General features: G+C 46.1%; 1 protein-coding gene across 7 annotated transcripts in view; it reads right to left on the bottom strand.

Moving 5' to 3' along the window:
• Nucleotides 1-17997, bottom strand: part of UNC13A (unc-13 homolog A) — a 541202-nt gene that overhangs the window by 189883 nt on the left and 333322 nt on the right. For all 7 annotated transcript variants that reach the window (XM_069649468.1, XM_069649472.1, XM_069649467.1 and 4 more), the window contains one exon: nucleotides 2676-2760. In XM_069649468.1, coding sequence (XP_069505569.1) covers nucleotides 2676-2760 — 85 coding nt within the window. The remainder of the gene's footprint in view (nucleotides 1-2675; nucleotides 2761-17997) is intronic.

Here is a 17997-nt window from a genome sequence, read left to right as displayed (position 1 = left end):
GGTGACCCTGCTATTTATTTATTGGAGTCTCTCGTAGTCACTGGCAAGTAAGGCGACCACCTTGGAATAATGAAATTGATCAGACTGGTGTATTAGTTTCTATATCTCAGGATCACCAGCTGACATGTTAGGATTGCGGCCATTTTCAAATTATATAATTGACCTATTGTTCCTTTTTTACTTTTTTGTGCTATGCATGCAAGTATGGTACCCATCCTGAAATTGTTGACAGCATTATTTCAATGTGCTTATTAGATTCTCCGATGTCACATTTAAGAAAAATGCATTACAGTGGCCCTCATGGAAGACAGCCCTATAGGTCCAACATTTTTTTAAACAAAAACTCTTTTATCTATACATTGGCCCTCATTCCGAGTAGGGCAGTAAGGGATATGGGCACCGATAAGGAGACTGGTGCTGGTAATCCCTTACCGCCCTACTACGAGGTCCCTTAGCGGGTACCTTCCGTAATGCCTGGTCTGACCAGGTGTTAAGGACGGGACCCGTTAAGGGACCTGGGTGCAAATAATGGGCTTGGCATACTCAGGCCCGTTATTTGTGTCCTCCCCATTCCCATTGAGCCCTCTGGGGGCTCAATGGGAATGGGGAATGGTTTGGTAAATGAGGACTTACTGGTCCCTCCAAGGTCGGAATGGACCAGTAAGTCCCCATTGTACCAAACCGGAGTCGGTACCAGTATGGGAGGCAGTCATGGCGCAAATAGCACCATGACTACCACCATACTCGGAATGACGGCCATTATATGTTAAATAATAAGACAATGGGAGTCATTACGAGTGCGGCGGTAAGGGGTTAATGGCACCGGTAAGGATGCCGGTGCTGTTAACCCCTTACCGCCACATTCCGGGGTCCCTTAGCGGGTCCCACTAAGGCCGGCTGGTAAAACTAGCCGTCCTTAGCGGGAGCCGTTAGGGGACCAGGGAGCTAATAACGGGCCCGTAATTTACGGGCCCATTATTTACTCCCTCCCCATTCCCATTGAGCCCTATGGGGGCTCGAATGGGAATGGGGAAGGGTTTTTTGAATGGGGATTTACCGGGTCCTCCAAGGTTGAAATGACCCGGTAAGTCCCTATTCAGAGAACCCGGACCCGGCCACGAGTTTGGAGGCAGCCATGGTGCTAGCAGCATCATGCCTGCCTCCAAACTCCTAATGATCCCCAATAATACTTATCCAGTTTTAATTGGATTGTGCCTCAATGTTCTACTTTTTTTATTAAAAACATCTGATTACTATGGTTACTATGTATTTCTTGGAAAACAATAGATGTACAAATCTTCAAGTTTATGGAGCAATTTAATATACTATTTACCGCACAGGTCTAGAATCGTTGTTGTTAATATCAAAATAAGATGATTTCATCTCAGTATTTTTTTTTACTGTTGGCAAGTCAAATACAAGACCGATTTTAGTTTTGTTTGAATAGATGTTCTGGCGTTTGAATTAAACAATTACTTGACGTCCGGATGGTAAAGTGTCAGGGCATTTCCTGATTGTTGTATCAATAAAAGGGCGAAGATTTTGGTTTCCCTTTTCAGTTTTCTGTTGTAGTATGGAAACAACTTTCGTTTCAAGATGGCCGACATTTGGTGGATTCTTAAGCTTTTTGAGGAAGGACTGAACGCTGGGTATGATAGAACAACTACTTCTCTACTTCAATGTGATGTGATGCCCAATGCATTTATGTAGAGCTTAAGTTGTTTTCGGTTGCAACACCTCTAATAATTATAAAATGGATGGTTGAAAGGGGTTTTGCTTGCACATCCTCTTGTGTACTCACAAATAATATCCATTCACACCTCCACCCTCCCGGTAAAGTTTCACTGCACACCCACATACCTGGCCACAATGCAGCCAACCGTCGCAGGCAGGATAAGGTGGTCACGGAAATGCAAAACGAGAGCTGTGAGCAACTGAAAAGAGAAGCCGTTGGGGTGACAAATTAAAGCAAGGGGAGCAAATCATAATCCAGCCAAATGATAAGCGGGAGGAAACAAAGCAGACAAGCATGGAGGCGCCCAAATATGGACCAAATAAAAAATGCAATGGCGCTGCGCGAGCGAGGTCCTGGCGCGCTGCTCACACAATGTGCAGTATGCTGGAAGTCTGCATTCACTGGTGCAGCATTGGGAGCATGTACACTACTGCACACATGTCTACAATGCAGAAGAATACAAAGGAGGAGGTGGCCAGCAGGGATTCCTGCTCCAGCAGCAGCAACCGGGCAGTGGTGCATGGATGCAGGCAGGACCTGGATGGCTGTGCGGCACGAGGCAGGCAGAGGACATAGGGCATTGTATAAATAACTTCATTACCGGAAACAGCAGGTGGCCTCTCAGGGACTAGAATCACCAGTGCCCACTTCCACAGAATGTATCGCCAGTGCCCCCCTCCTTCTCACGCACCAGTAGAGCTTTTCTACATACATAGCGGGCACCGGCAGAGTTTACTTATAATCAAGGCACATAGTTCCACAAATGTTTTCATTTCAATATCTGTGGTGACTGATGTCATCCAACAGGAAGTTGGCACTTGTCTCTCTTTTGGACCCAGTACAGTTTTTACAGTGCCTAGCTATCTACCCCAGCTGGCATTTCTCCACCAGAGTCTCTGGCACCTCGTAGGCCCAGAGGATAGTGCAGAAGGATACATACCTCTTGAAGCTGCATTCGGACCTTGTTGAATGCCCGCAACCAATTGGCCTTGGCACGCGACATGCCATCTTCTTCCTCCCTGTAGCTGCACACAGAAAGAGGAGAATTTATGTAGCATTTGGTACAAGCAGTATGAAAAGCGAAATCAGGTCATGTTAGCGTGCTGTGCCCCTTGACTGCAACATGCCCTTGCATTGGAACTGCTTCTGAGTCTTGTAATGCACCCTGTAAAGTTTTGGGTATGGAGTCAAGATGGAGCCACCAAGCTTCTTTTATCTACTTCTCGGGAGAATAGGTCTGGGGCAACGTGCTTGCCTTGGAAGCACGATGACACGGAGCAACACAGGTTCGATTCCCGGGTCTGCGCTTAGAAACCTCTGAGTTTTGGGTCTGCGCTTAGAAACCTCTGAGTTTTAGGCGTGTTATAAATAACTTATCATATCATATCATACTTTGGGGGTTTAGATCAAGCCTCATGCCATGGACTCAAGTGTGCAGACAAAAAAAGAAAAAACAGCACCACCTCTTTATTAGGCGAATGGCTACCAATTCCTTTGTGGGGCAATTTACAGAGCACTGCTAGCCACTTGTAAAATGGGGCCTGAACTGTTTTGCAGCATTTTTCACATTACAACTCAGAATGAAAATGGCTGGACTTTGGTCTCAATCTTTTCTTGAAAAGAGTGTCATAAAATTATTAACAATCAGTAGAGCAAATAGAATTGGTTTTGGCACCGATAAAAGGTGTTCCTATAGCCAACATGGCGTTACTAATTTTATTGGCTCAGGAGGATAGCTCAGGGGCAACACGCACGCCTTGGAAACAAGACGCCATGGAGCAACACAGGTTCGATCACCAGGTTGTACTTACAAACCTCTGGGCATTAAGCACAGTTATAAATAACCAATTACAATTACAATTGATGGGAGCTTAAGTCGCTTAGTCAGGGGGTAGATGTCAACTGTGCTAACCATTCAGGAGTGCTTACATCAGCACTCTTTACCCCAGGGAGAGCACACTCACGGTTTGTGACCCATGTTGTGCAAGGACAGAAGATCCATTTGTGGAAGTAGATATGCCCTGAAAGACGGCTTCCACCGAGCTCTTCCAGACTCTAAGCATCTCTGTGGATCAGACTCTAAGCATCTCTGTGGATCAGACTCTAAGCATCTCTGTGGATCAGACTCTAAGCATCTCTGTGGATCAGACTCTAAGCATCTCTGTGGATTTTCTCTATGGACCACAACCTTAGTGTTTGATTTAGGAGTTTAATAGACATGATTACACAAACTGTACCAGTGGTTCTAAATTGTATGCATGTGTTTTTTTTTTATGTGCAGTCAATGTGAGTGCACATAGACGCACGCGCAATGAGACAAATAGTACATATCATCTGGTCAAATTTACTGCCACCCTTTGTAATCAATTAAATATTAGAGCAAAACAAACATCAACGAGATCTTAATTTGCACCACCCAGTGCAGTGTATGCAATCTGCTCCTATTGAGAGCTTCTGCTATACAAAGTGGCTTCTTTCACACCACTGGTAGGAGTACAGCACGGAGCGGCAGCAGGAGTTTAGGCAATGTACCCCTGTGGGCATTTTCCGTCAGATACTCCGGTCATGTGAATGAAGTACTTTTTCATCCCTCCTCTGGGGACCAGACCATAGACATCGGAGCAGGCCATTCACGTATATCTAGAGTGTGTACAGACTCCCCTCATGCATTTTTCATGGGAGCCATCTTTCAGAAGTCCTGTCGGGTGTTCGCACACTCAGCGGCACTACCGGTTTCCCTTCCCACTTCTCTGTATCCAGGTCCGGCGGAAGGGAACCACTGCGAATAAAGCGTGCCGCGCTTCAATAATTCAGAGACTGTGGCTGGTGAATTATTGAAAGCGCTCAATGCTGGGGACCTGAGGTGCGCATCGCTCAGTGATGTGGCGAGACGCGGACGGTGAGCAAGGCATACTCAAGAAACAGCTTCTCTAGGCTAGTTCTCATCCTGCATCCCTTTGGACCCCATTATTGACAAATCTAAACCAAATAGGGCAAAAGTATTTTCTATGTTAATGTTCTAAGATATTTAAAACACTCTGCTGTTGCATATGCAAAATGTTCATATACTTGCAGTATCAATAAAAACGAGGGGCTGATTCACAGAAAAGTCTGCTTTGAACCCGCAAAGTCCTTACTCCGGAAACGACTACGCGAAAAGTAACCAATGCACGGTCTGCATATTCATGGATTCAAAATCACAAAGCAACCCGACCCACAAAGAAAAAACAGCTGCGGGAGGAATGCCCACAACATGACCCCACAAAAACCAAAACCATAGCCCTAGACCAACCTTTTACGCAAACCTCCACCTCTGACCCACTATCCAGCACCCTAAAGACGCTGCACATGGTCCCTCACAAGTCAAGGCTGCATCCCTGCGAAACCGTGCCAGCTCCCTTGCAAGTCAAGGCTGCAACCCGTGGAAACCGCGCAAGCTCCCACGTAAGTCAAGGCTGAACCGCTGTGAAACCGCAAGCTCCTTCGTAAGTGAATGATGCACCCCTGCAAAACCGCGCAAGCTCCCTCGTAAATAGCAGCTGCACCCCAGCCAAACTGCAAACTGCCCACCCTAATCCTAAAGACACCCAAACTACTGGCTGATACCCCTACTGCACAGTAAAAAAAGCTCTGAATAACTTGATTTTACCATTCTTAACAAGGAACCTACTACTCCGCAGGGCAACCAGTTAGACTGGTTGTGCGGTCACAACATATCATTACTAAACTGCAGAACATCCCCTTGCATTTGGAGTGATCACCACATGATATCAGCTAACTTAAAACTACCACACTATGTATATATACCAAACCCCCACATCAAAGTAGCCAAGAGAGATTTTAAAAATTTGAATGTGCTACTCCTTAAAGCCTGCACGGATAAAATAGCGGGTTCTTTTCAGGATCAGGATTCCTGCATTATCCTCCTGGATAAATATAATAAGCATCTCACTGAATTAGTGGAGGCAGAAGCTCCGCTTACCTCGAAATTAATTAGGAAAAATAACAACAGCCAAAAATGGTTTACTCCAGAGCTTCATTCTTTGAAGAGGGAAAAACGGACCTTAGAAAGGAAATGGATTTCAGACAAAGCCGCGGAGAGCAAAATTATCTGGAAAAAAAAGGACAAGGAATATAGAGATAAGATTAAATCAGCAAAGGCCGACTTTTTCAATTGTAAAATTGAGCTTGCAGAAAACAAGACAAGCAAGCTTTTTGATATTCTGAAGAATATTGAAAAGCCTGACTCTCTCACCCCTCCATTTACGCCATCTGAGGAGGATTGTAATATGGTTTTAAATGCCTTCCAAGCAAAAACAGAAAAAGCAAGACAGAATATTATCAAAGCTAGATCCTCTGCTAATCTAGACACCTGCCCTTTAGTAACAGATAATTCTGCCAGAGAGCAGTCTTTTAAATTTAGCTCCATCTCAGAGTCAGAGATGTTAGAGGTACTGAATAACATGAAGCCAACCACTTGTGCAGAAAGTATCCTGCCTCCAAACATCATTCTACAACATAAAGACATCTTCGCTCCTATTCTACAGAGAATAGTGAACTCATCTTTTCAAGAGGGCATAGTGCCTAGAGATCTTAAGAAAGTTACTATTACCCCTCTAGTTAAAAAAGCAGGTCTGGATCCCAAAGACCCTGGGAATCTCCGTCCAATAACTCATTCGAACTTTGTTCTTAAGTTATTGGACAAGGTAGCTACACAACAACTGCAGCAGTTTGTTGAGAATGAGGAGATCCTGCCTCAACAACAATCTGGATTTAGAGCATCCCATAGTACGGAAACTGCCATGCTGGACCTGCAGAACCAGATGCTCAGCTTAATGGATAAAAGCAAGTTGGGAGTACTTATGCTTTTGGATCTAAGTGCCGCATTCGATCTGGTGGATCATCGCCTTCTTATCAAGGCGCTTAGAGAGAATGTGGGTTACTCGGAAGGAGCCATTGATTGGCTCTTGTCTTTCCTCTCGGATCGCCAAGCAAGAGTACATTGGGGCAGTAGTTTTTCCGATCCGTATGACATCCTATTCGGAGTCCCACAAGGGGCCAGTCTGTCCCCCATGTTGTTTAACATATACATGCGCACATTGTGCAGTCTACTGGTGAATGCGGGGGTGTCGTTTACTAATTACGCAGACGACACCCAACTCATTCTGGAACTGGGTGGCAGCCACTATGATTCAGACAGTGAAATAATAGCCAGGGTTTATAAGATAATCGACGATTGGATGCAGACAAACTGGATGTGTCTGAACGACTCTAAAACCGAGCTGATGCTGTTTGGATCAAGTCATCAGCTAGCGAACTTGGGGGCTGAGTATAAATCGTTTAAAATCAAGAATGCCACTATCCAAGTGGTCGAGAAAGTGAAGACCCTGGGAATAATGGTTAACTCACAGGTGGATTCTCATGCCCAGACTAGCTACCTACAAAAAAATACGGCATATTACTTAAGGCTCATGAAAGCCATTAGGCCGTTTCTTAATGAGGGTAATATGGCCACCGTAGCCAGGGCCATTATACTATCAAGGCTTGACTATGGCAATGCCCTGTTATTAGGGGCCTCCTCTAAGGATGTTTCTAGTTGTCAGGTGCTTCAGAACAACGCGGTTAGGCTGGTAAAAAATCTGCAGAAAAGAGATCATGTTACTGCAGAGAGAATAGCCTTGCATTGGCTCAGAGTGGAGGAGCGTATTAAATTCAAAGCTCTCTGCCTGGTGCATAAATGCCTGTACGGCTCTGCTCCTGAGTATCTGAAAAAGGGCTTAGTGCTTCATACCCCCAGTAGGAATCTTCGTTCAAAGGGTAAATGTCTGTTGATCGTCCCCAAGTTTAAATTGAAATCTGGGCTGGGCAGTTCCTTTTTGGTGCAGGCCCCCAGCTTGTGGAACAGTGTTCCAGAAACACTCAGAACCGTTTCCAACCTTACTGTTTTTAGGAAAGGGTTGAAGACTCATCTTTTCAGATGATGAACTGGGATACGGGGGATTATGACCACCTCATGGCTTAGCGCAGACGTTCCTATTGTATTGTTTTGTTTTTCGTTGTTTGCCTAAGCGCCCTGATGCCCACGGGGTATCGGCGCTATACAAAAAAATAAATACATACATACATACATACACAGCATCCACCTCAAGCCCAGCCACCACCCACCAGCCCCCTCACCTCCGACACTACTCCAAGCAGCCGCCTCAAGCACAGACACCACACACCATGCCCCCTCACCTCTGACACTACTCCAGATGGCCCGCCTCAAGCCTAGACACCACACATCAGGCCCCCTCACCTCCGACACTACTCCAGGCAGGCCCCTCAAGCACAGACACCACCCACCAGCCTCCCTCACCCCTGACACTACTCCAGGCAGCCCCTCAAGCCCAAACACCACCCACCAGGCCCCCTGAAGTATGGGTAGTCAGACATCTGGATCATACTTTATAAACCTTTATTCAAGTAAGTCTCTTACTTTTAGTTTACTTTACTTTAATGAATTTAAAATGCGCAATCAATGGATCCGAGGGCATCAGGGCGCTGACAGACATAAAATGGAAAAGGAAGGCCAGGGCCAGTCATATTCAGGCAGACGAGTCAGAAAAGGAATCAAACGAACAACGACGTTTTCAACTTTTTCTTGAAAGGATCTATGGTTTTCAGATTTCTAAGATCTAATGGTAGATTGTTCCAAGCTTTTGGAGCTGCAATATTAAAAGCTCCTTTATCGGCCTTCATGGTCCTACATCTAGGAAGCAGCAAAAATCCCTGATTGCAGGCTCTAAGGGACCACCTGTGAACTTTTTCAAAGACGAAGTCTTGCAGATAGGAGGGCATAAGGCCCTGTCTACATTTGATGGTGATAACCAAAAGGTGAAAAAGAATGCAAGCTTCCACGGAGAGCAAATCCAGTGCTTGTCTTGCAACCGAGACATGATTTAGACGGGATAGTCCAATGACCACCCTCACTGCCCTATTCTGGTCCACCTGTAGTCTTTTACTATCTGTTTTACTGAGCCCGACAAGGAGGCTACAGCAATAGTAAATTTTAGAACCAACTATCGCTCTAGCAATAGTCTCTGCATTGGGCTGAGAAATGAACGGTCTGAGGTGTGCAAGGAGCTTGATATAGTAGACCACCGCAGATACAAGGCTCCCTACATGGGCCTTCATGTTAAGCTGTTAGTCAAAGATAACACTAAAGGTCTTTACCTTCTTTTGGTGGGTTATCTTGACATCTCCCAATTGAAAGTTATAATAGGGAGGACCCTATTATAACTTTCAATTGGGACATGTCTAGCTTAGCTAACATGGACTGAATACCGATAATCAGCAACTCTGTTTTCTCCTTGTTCCATGCCAGATTATTCCACATCATCCAATACTCAATGGAGGTAAAAATTCTATTCCGTTCAGCTTCATCTTGAGCATGGGTTCGAACTATGGGGATGACACACTGTGCATCATCCACATAGTTAGTGAACTCAACCCGTTCCTGTTCCAACATGGCGAGAAAAGGTGCCATAAATATGTTGTATAGGCATGGAGAAGGGCAGGCACCCTGTGGGACACCAAATTGAAATGAGACAGGTAAGGCTACTGCTTCCTCATGAAATACTCTGCTCTCTGGGTTGGCCAGAAAAGAGGCAATCCAGCGCACTGCTGCTGGGGAAAAGTTAGTCACTTACTCCAGCCTGGCGACCAAAATTGAATGGTCAACCAGGTCGAAGACAGCCGACAAGTCAAGCAACATCAACATGGAGGATTACCCTTATCAACCCGTTCCAGAACGCTGGACTTCAGTTTGAGTAATGCAGTTTCCGTTCCATAAACCTTACAAGCCCGTTAGCGTGGAAGCCTTCCTCCTCGGCCTCCCCAACTGTCTCTCTCACGCTCACCTCCTTTTCCATTGCTTAACCCTGGAATTCTCCCTTTCCTTATAGATTTCCTATTCTCACCAACCACTCCTCTTGGCCTCTCCTCACTCACCACCTCAGAACTCAGTCTCCTTCTACTCTCACCACTCCTCCCATGTTCCAGGTCCTTTCATCTTCCAACATGACCACATTGTGAAAGACTTTCATCACTTGACAGGGTTTAGACCACTTCAAAGGGCTGTCTGTTAAAGGCACAGATAACTTGACCCTAACCACTTCTCGAATCCTCACACACTTTCTCTAACACTCTTTCTTCTGTTATAGTTCATTTTATTCACCATTTGCCTCTCTTCAATACACCTCCTGGCTTGCAAGACACTGTCCCATGCCCACTTACTCTTTTCATCCAGGGGGGACATAACGTACAGTTCGTCCATCTCCCTCTGCTCAATTCAAAGGGTGACACACCAGTAGAGCAATTCAGGGAAATACAATGTGCTTTAATCCTACTCCTCACAACATGCTCCCAATCTTCACCATTCACCCATGCCCAATTGATGCAGTATTTGCTGGTTTTATTAAATCTTTCAGCAACACCATTGCTTTGGGGGGGGAGGTAAATTGAGGTACATTCATGGTCAATCCCATTTTCTGTCAGATACTCAGGCATCTCCTTCGAGTTGAATTGCACTCCAATATCTGTGACTATCACGCCAGGATATCCCTCTCTCTTAAGCACTTTTTCCATGAAGTCAATCACATCCTTGGACACACTACTTATCGTAATCTTGACTGCTTTACACTTTGACAGCAAATCTATGATTACAATACAGTACTTCTGCACCCCCTGTTTCCAGATCAGCCCTGTGATGTCCATACCAACATTCTTCCAGAGCATCTTGGGTATTGCCATCAATGTCATGGGACTCTCCCTGGTTACCAAATTCTTCTCACTCAAAGAGCATGGCACACAATTCCGCACCACTCGGTCCACTTTCAGATCACACCCAGACCACCAATATTCAGCCCTAACTCTCTGTTTCATTTAAGTGGTTCATTGATGCCCCTCATGGACAATCTCTACAATCCACTTCCTCACTCCATTCGTGGGAATAATCTGATACCCTCTCATCACAAACTCCCCGCTCACATGTAATTCCTCTCTCACCATCCAAATTCCTTCCAAGTTTGACCGCATCACCAACTTCTTCATAATTATCCCTTTTTTCCCCAATTTCAGCCCTCACTTTCTTCAAATATTCATCATTCTCCATACTTTCATCCCACTCATCGTTGACAATTGTCTTTTTCTCTATAAGGAGTACACAATCCGTTTTTTCTTCCTTTTCCTCTTCATAGGTCATGAGCCTTGAAAGACACTCTGCAGGAATGTTCCTTTCCACTGGAAGGTACTCAACAAAATATTCTTGAAGAGCCATTACCCATCTCCTTATTCTTGAGAAAATACCATGCAGACATTTCATCTCCAATGTTTCTCTCAAAGGTTTCTGGTCTGTCTTGATTGTGAATTATGAACCCCAAAGAAATGTTCTGAATTTTTCAACTGCGTACTTTATTGCTAAAAGCTCTTTCTCAATAGATGAATAGTTACATTCTGCCCCTTAAAGCAGGCGACCATACAAATGCAATCACACTCTCTTCTTTGTCATCTAATTGTCTGGAAACTGCTCTCAGTCCTGTATTGCTTGCATCAGTAGAAATAATCGTTTTTCTTCCCATTTTGAAGTTTTTTAGTGAAGGTGTGTTCTCAAGGGCAAACTTTATAACTTCAAATTCTAATGCACACCGTGAGGACCACTCAAAAGGTTCTTTATTTTTTAGTTGAGATCTCATGTGAATAGTTTTGTCCGCAAAGCTTCGGATATATTTTGTGTAAAATTCGGCCATCCCAAGGCGTGATCTTAATTGATGCTTACAAGTTGGCTTTGCTATAATTTTCATATTGTCCACCAGTTTTCTAATGACATTCATACCTTCTGTTGAAATTGCATGGCCTAAGTATTCAACGTTCTCCTGGTTAAGTGTACACTTCTCTGAATTAGCTCGAGACCTCTTTCAATTAGTTTTGCCATTATCTTCCTCAACCTGTTGTCATGTGTCGACTGATCTGAACCAAACACCAGTACATCATCTTGGAAGCATGTGACACCTTTGTCATCCTGGAATATTTGATGCATCACCCTTTGGAAAACGGACACTGCCAAGATCAGAACAAAAGGAATTCTGACAAATTGAAAGAGACCTTCCGGAGTGGTGAAGGCTGTCAATTGTCTTGAATCATCGTGTAGCTTTATATGATGATAGACAGATGTGAGATCTATGGACAAAATATGGACAAAAATATGCGTGCTCCTCCCAATAGCGAGAGCATCTCAATTATGTTAGGAAGCGGATGGCGATCCGGTATCACGCATCTATTGAGAGATCTGAAATTAATACATAATCTTAATTTTACATTGGGTTTATACAGCACTACTAAGGATGGTACCCACTCTGATGATTCTAGCCTCTCTATTATTCCTTCCTGTTCCATCTTCTTCAGGTTGCTTTTTACTTGTTCACATACAGCAATCTGTATGGACCTTACTTTGTGTACTACAGGTTTTGCCCCTTGATTAAACCTTATTTTGTGCACGAAACCGTCCAAGCATCCAATCCTTTCACTGAAGCGATGTGGCTTTAAGGTTTCAGCATCACAAAGTAAGACATACTCCTCTTCATTAGGGTCCAATTTGATGTTCAATCTTTTTTGTTGTAGCTAGCTCAGCAACGGAATGCTCCCTTTTTCAGTGACATACACCTTCCCCGATGCTGTCCTCCACTTGAATTGGATTTGTGCCACGAAACACGCTAGCACCATAATGTTCACACCTCCATATGCTCGTGGGTTTATGTCAACATCCCTAAAAGTGCAATTTGGGAATTCTTTCTTCCAGATGTTCTTTGGCATAAGAGTATATTTTGGTCCGGAGTCTATCATCATGCATACATGGTGCCCATCGATGCACACCATATACTTAGGGGCTTTCAGATCCTCTTCATCTTCTTCCAACACCGTCAATACCGCCTCCTCAGCTTGGTCATACCATTCTTCAATGAAGCTGATGGAATGAGATCTGCAGCATTTAGTCAGGTGACGCTTCCGTTTGCATCTTGTGCACTTTGCCTCCCTGGACGGGCATGAGGTGCTGCTCACCAAGTGTCCCATCGCATCACACCTGTAACAACGTCTTTGGGAGGGTCCCTTCGATTGTTTAGGTACATTCGAGATGGTCTTTTGTTTTGCTACAGATCTGTTGGTGGTGACGGCTATGATGTAGCTTGAGCCTTCATCTCCAGGGCCTTTACACACTTGACCGGGCATTCCACTTCTTTGGCCACTTTGAGTACGTCATCCAGAGAGGGATCCCTTTTCTCCCACAATTTGCCTCTTATTTTACTACTCCAACACTCTAATATGAACTGATCTCTTAGTCTCTCGTTGGATTGCTGGCCAAAGTTGCATGTTCTGGCCAATCCACTACGTGCTGTGATGTAGGTTTCCACATTCTACTCCTACTTCTGTGATCTCTTCATAAATTTGTACCGTTCAAGTATTATGCTTATTTTAGCTTCGTAGTGTTTGTCTATTTTTAGTATACATTTCTCATATTCATTTAGCCCACTGGCTTCTTCTGTTTGTAGGTCAGGTATGTCATCACATTTTTCTTGACCTGCAGTTCCTAAGCAATGCATTAACACTGATTTCTTTCTTTCAGCATTGACATTTGTTCCACATACCGCTGCAGCCTAGTGTTCAAAACCTTTTTTCCATCTTTTCTATGGAGTCGGGGGATCTCTTGGATTTGGAAGGAAAATGAGGGGTGGAACTATGTTTTGCAACATGGTTGTCAGTCTTCCTTGATCACCTCTTGCAATTCTGATGGAGTTCTTGTTGGTGTGTTTTCCCTTTTTTGTTTTTTTATTTGTACACTATTAGACCTGCCACCCTCTTTTATTTTCTTATTTTATGCCATTGCAAAGTCGAAAATTTGAATGCCAGCCATTTTCCTTTTCCTTTTACAGGGTGTAGTTTAGTCTGCTCTTTTCTGTCACAGGGTGTCAGGGAACGCTGAGCGAAGCGGTCAGAGCGATGTTTACATGTCGCTAGGCAACATCTTTCACACAATGCAGGTTCCATGCCTGAGTAACTCCTGAGGTTCCTTTCTCAAAAGGGAATCGCTCGTGCACACAGTGCTTCCTTGCACATAACTGGCCGTAAAGCTGTAAATGGAGTTAGGGCTGCTGCAGTTACTTAATGGTGGGGATTACACTTGAGTGGGATGCGCCCTGGGATATCATCATGGAGCGCTCTTACCGGCTTGAAGTTGCAGACTGTAACTCAGGTTGACAATGTGTAACCTAAGAATTATACAGTCCATGCGTGGGATTCTGCTAACGGCGCTTGTCTTCATCACCAAAGTAAAGTATAGGGAGTCAGACTTCAGGATTGTACTTCATAAACCTTTATTCAAGTAAGTCTCTTACAAGCCTGTTAGCATGGCAACCTTCCTCCTCGGCCTCCCCAACAGTCTCCCTCACGTTCACCTCCTTCAATTCCAGAACCCAATACATACACTCTACATTCTACAGAACACTCATCCACACACGCGCACAGCAAGCCCACTACATCCACTATACCAGGCAGTCCCCTCAAGCCCAACCACCACCCACCATGAGGACCCCTCACCTCTGACACTACTCCAGGCAGCCCACTGAAGCCCAGACACAACCTACCAGCCTCCCTCACCTCTGCCATTACCCCCAGGCAGCCCCCTTCACCTCTGTCAAAACCCCCAGCCAGCCCCCTAACAGTTTGTCACCCTTGCAGTCTAATATATAGTTGCAGGTCACCTGACCCTCTGTGTTCTGCCTACACCATGAAGCAGACCCCCAACATGTTCACCATCAACACGATCAACTGATAGCACTGATGAGCAATACAGGACTGGAGCATCTCTCGTCACTCCCTGGCAGACCTGAATCTGCAGCACCTCAACTGGACCACACAATATTGCACTAACACCACTGTGCCCCCCCCCCCCCCATCCACACGTGACTTGTGAATGCAATGCAAAGTGGCATGTGCATATTAGCCATGGGTCTGCAAAGGTATAAACGCACAGCAAGTCAATGCATGTGCAGGACAAAAGCACACAGAATAAAACATTGGGCGCAGATCCACAAATAATGATGAGGCACATTACAGCCTGAGCATAAGTAGCCTGGATGGTAGAGGTGGCAATGTCCCCGTCAGGGATGACAACATGACAAGCCTGTGCATGGGTGATGGGGGGGTCAGCCAGAGAGTGCATGACTCAGTGAGACAGAAAATGTGTGCTGCCACACAGAAACAGCAAACACAGGACACAATTGCATTCCAGTTGCAGCAGTGGAGCATGACATGAGAGCAGGCAGTGCGTAACTGCACAAGCTGGTGGGTGTGTGAGCATGACATGGAAGTCACACATCCACAGTGAGCCCACCTCCAATTGCAGCACCCACAATGCAAAATACACACTACAGTGAATAGAGTGTGGGCACAATCCCAAGCATGTGCAAAAGGGACACATGAACAACAGTGGACCTGAAATGAAACTAATGCAAAATCGTGCAAATACATATGAATATGTGACAATCCATTCACAGTGAGAGTCATCAAAATAAATCATAAGATATCCACACATCACTGCAACTGTACCCATATGTACATCATCACACACACAACAGAAGCCGCCACGCCAACCACACAGACACACTGATGCCAAACATGCAGATATGCTGCATACGTAATGGAAAATGAAAATCATCCAGTGCAGCTTTCAGTCGTCTGATCACCCCCACATGTCAGACACATGTGCATCCCTCCACCCGCAAACATCACAACATCAACATGACACAACCAGGCACGCCACAATACAAATGACATGTAATGAAGAGATGCACTGGGAAAAATTGAAACAATCAAATGCGCAGACAGACAAATGAACTGCATGAAGCATGGAATGAACTCATAGAAAACCTGTATTAAACATAACTATGTACATAAAAAACTGGGAAGGAATTTTCCAGACATCTGCGGTAAAAGGAAAAAACAGAAATGAAACCTATACCTAAAGAACTATATACAAAGGCAGCGGGCTATTCCTCCTCACCAATTTCCGACAACCTGTTGACCAGATCTTATTCACAGGCCTCAGGCAGTCCTCTGTTGTTTCCTGGAGCGCTTGCAGGGTGGACTACAACTGATGTCCTGCATCCCGTGGCGACCTGCAAGTCCCCTCCAGGTTGGCAGCCCATCTCTGTGCCCGACGCAGCGCCACTTCAGCCACGTCCACCATTACCTGCGCCTCCGGTGCACCCGCTGCCTCTCTGCAAGCAGCTGCCTCTCATATTGCCGGAACATGGAAGAAATGGCAGCGAAAAGGGCTCCCAATGGTCCTCATACCTCATTGTTGCCACCTGCCTCCTCGGGGTCATTTTCCCTGTAACAATCTGTCTCCTCAGATTTGCCATCTGCTGACGCCGTGCCCAGTGCACGCTCTGCCGGTACGCCCTTTCATGTGATGACATTTTTCGGGGGTGTACGTCACCTGCACTGCTCCACTGTGGCTGCTGACCCTCCATTGCCTGTATCTGTGTCAGTGCCTGGGTAGGTATGGTGACCACCTCAGCTGATGTTGATGGGACACCCACCTCGGGCGGGGACGTTAGCTCCACCAGACAGGGTGTTTGTGGTGTGGCTGGTGCACAGGGGGTCATGCTGGTATGTGGCCCAGAAGGCACCCTGGAGGACTACTGGTGTACAGAGGATGAAGCCGAGGAGGGGGTCATGGCAGTGAACAGCCCACAAATGCCTGTGGTCTGCCTTGAGAGGCCATTCAGCAGGGGCAGCACCTGATCCCTGATGAACACATCAGTTAGCAAGGGGATGCTGGCCTGGGTGGAGGCATCCTGGAATGTGTGCACTGCTGCATCCAATGTCCCAGGGACAGGATTTTGAACAGGCACCTCCACAGTGGCCTACACAGTCTCATGCCGCTGTGAACAGCCCACAAATGCCTGTTGTCTGCCTTGAGAGGCCAGCCAGCAGGGGCAGCACCTGGTCCCTGATGAACACATCAGCTAGCAAGGGGATGCTGGTCTGGGTGGAGGCATCCTGGAATGTGTGCACTGCTGCATCCAATGTCCCAGGGACAGGATTTTGAACAGGTACCTCCACAGTGGTCTACACAGTGTCATGCCGCTGGGACAGAGTTGCAGCATGAACACCCACCTCGACACTGCACCGGACCCCATGGGGTGGGCTGCAACGGCCACCTCCTCTGCTTCCCCCTCCACCTCCGCCAACCTTCATGACTCCAGGGTGTCTTCCCCCGTGGATGGCTGCTGTGTGGTATCACCCTGTCCCACTGCTGTTGAGGGATCCCCTGCCACCTTCACCTCCTGGGACTTCCCCTCAGCAGCCACTCCCGATGGCCCTGGCGCTACCTCAGGCACATCGCTCCCCGAAGATGAGCTGTCACAGGGCAGTGGCTGGGACCTGCACGTTTGTCTGGTGAATTGGTCCCCGCTTCCACACTCCACAGCACCGCTTCCACCCTCTTCTTCAGCTGCAGCAACTGCGGTAAAAGAGACACAGAACACTGACATCAGTGTACAGTGTCAAATCACGTGTGGCATACACAGCATTTACTGTAACATGAAGTGGCCATGGTACAACCAACAACATCCACACTCACATACATGGCCATGCAATTTCCATTAGAACATACACAACAATCCAGGGTCAATGATGGCCACAGTCATGACACATATGCATGTAAACAGCACAAAGAGGGCAGTGCACAGACACATACCATGATATATGATATGGTACAATGGCAAAGGCAATGTGACCCAACTGCAAACTTCTGCGTTGCAACGGGAGATATGTCACAGGGGTGGGCAGGGAGTCAACTGGTAGGTTGGCCAAATATGGAATGCATGGAAGCACAGATGGGCCGGGGTACCGCTGTGTACACATTGGTGGAAAGACACACAGTGGAATGTAGGTTCCCAGTAGACACACATGATTGCCCTGCTCACAGCATGGCCAAGCCTGCTTGGGCATCTGTCCACGCAATGACATAAAACAACATGCCTCCCTGACAGCCTGAACTGTGAGCATGCAACACATACATGCATTCATTGCAGAGGCACACACAAATATGCCATAGCCCCAAGCACATATATTTGCAGACACATCAACTCAGTGTACACATGCAGCAGCATGACAGATCACATAAATGTCCCCGAAATGTCAATGCCACAACTTGACAT

The sequence above is a fragment of the Ambystoma mexicanum genome, chromosome 1p (assembly GCF_040938575.1).
Source record: "Ambystoma mexicanum isolate Mex_15411 chromosome 1p, UKY_AmexF1_1, whole genome shotgun sequence".
NCBI lineage: Eukaryota > Metazoa > Chordata > Amphibia > Caudata > Ambystomatidae > Ambystoma > Ambystoma mexicanum.
The sequence above is the reverse complement of the archived record's forward strand: the minus strand, read 5'-3'. Positions and strand labels throughout refer to the sequence as shown.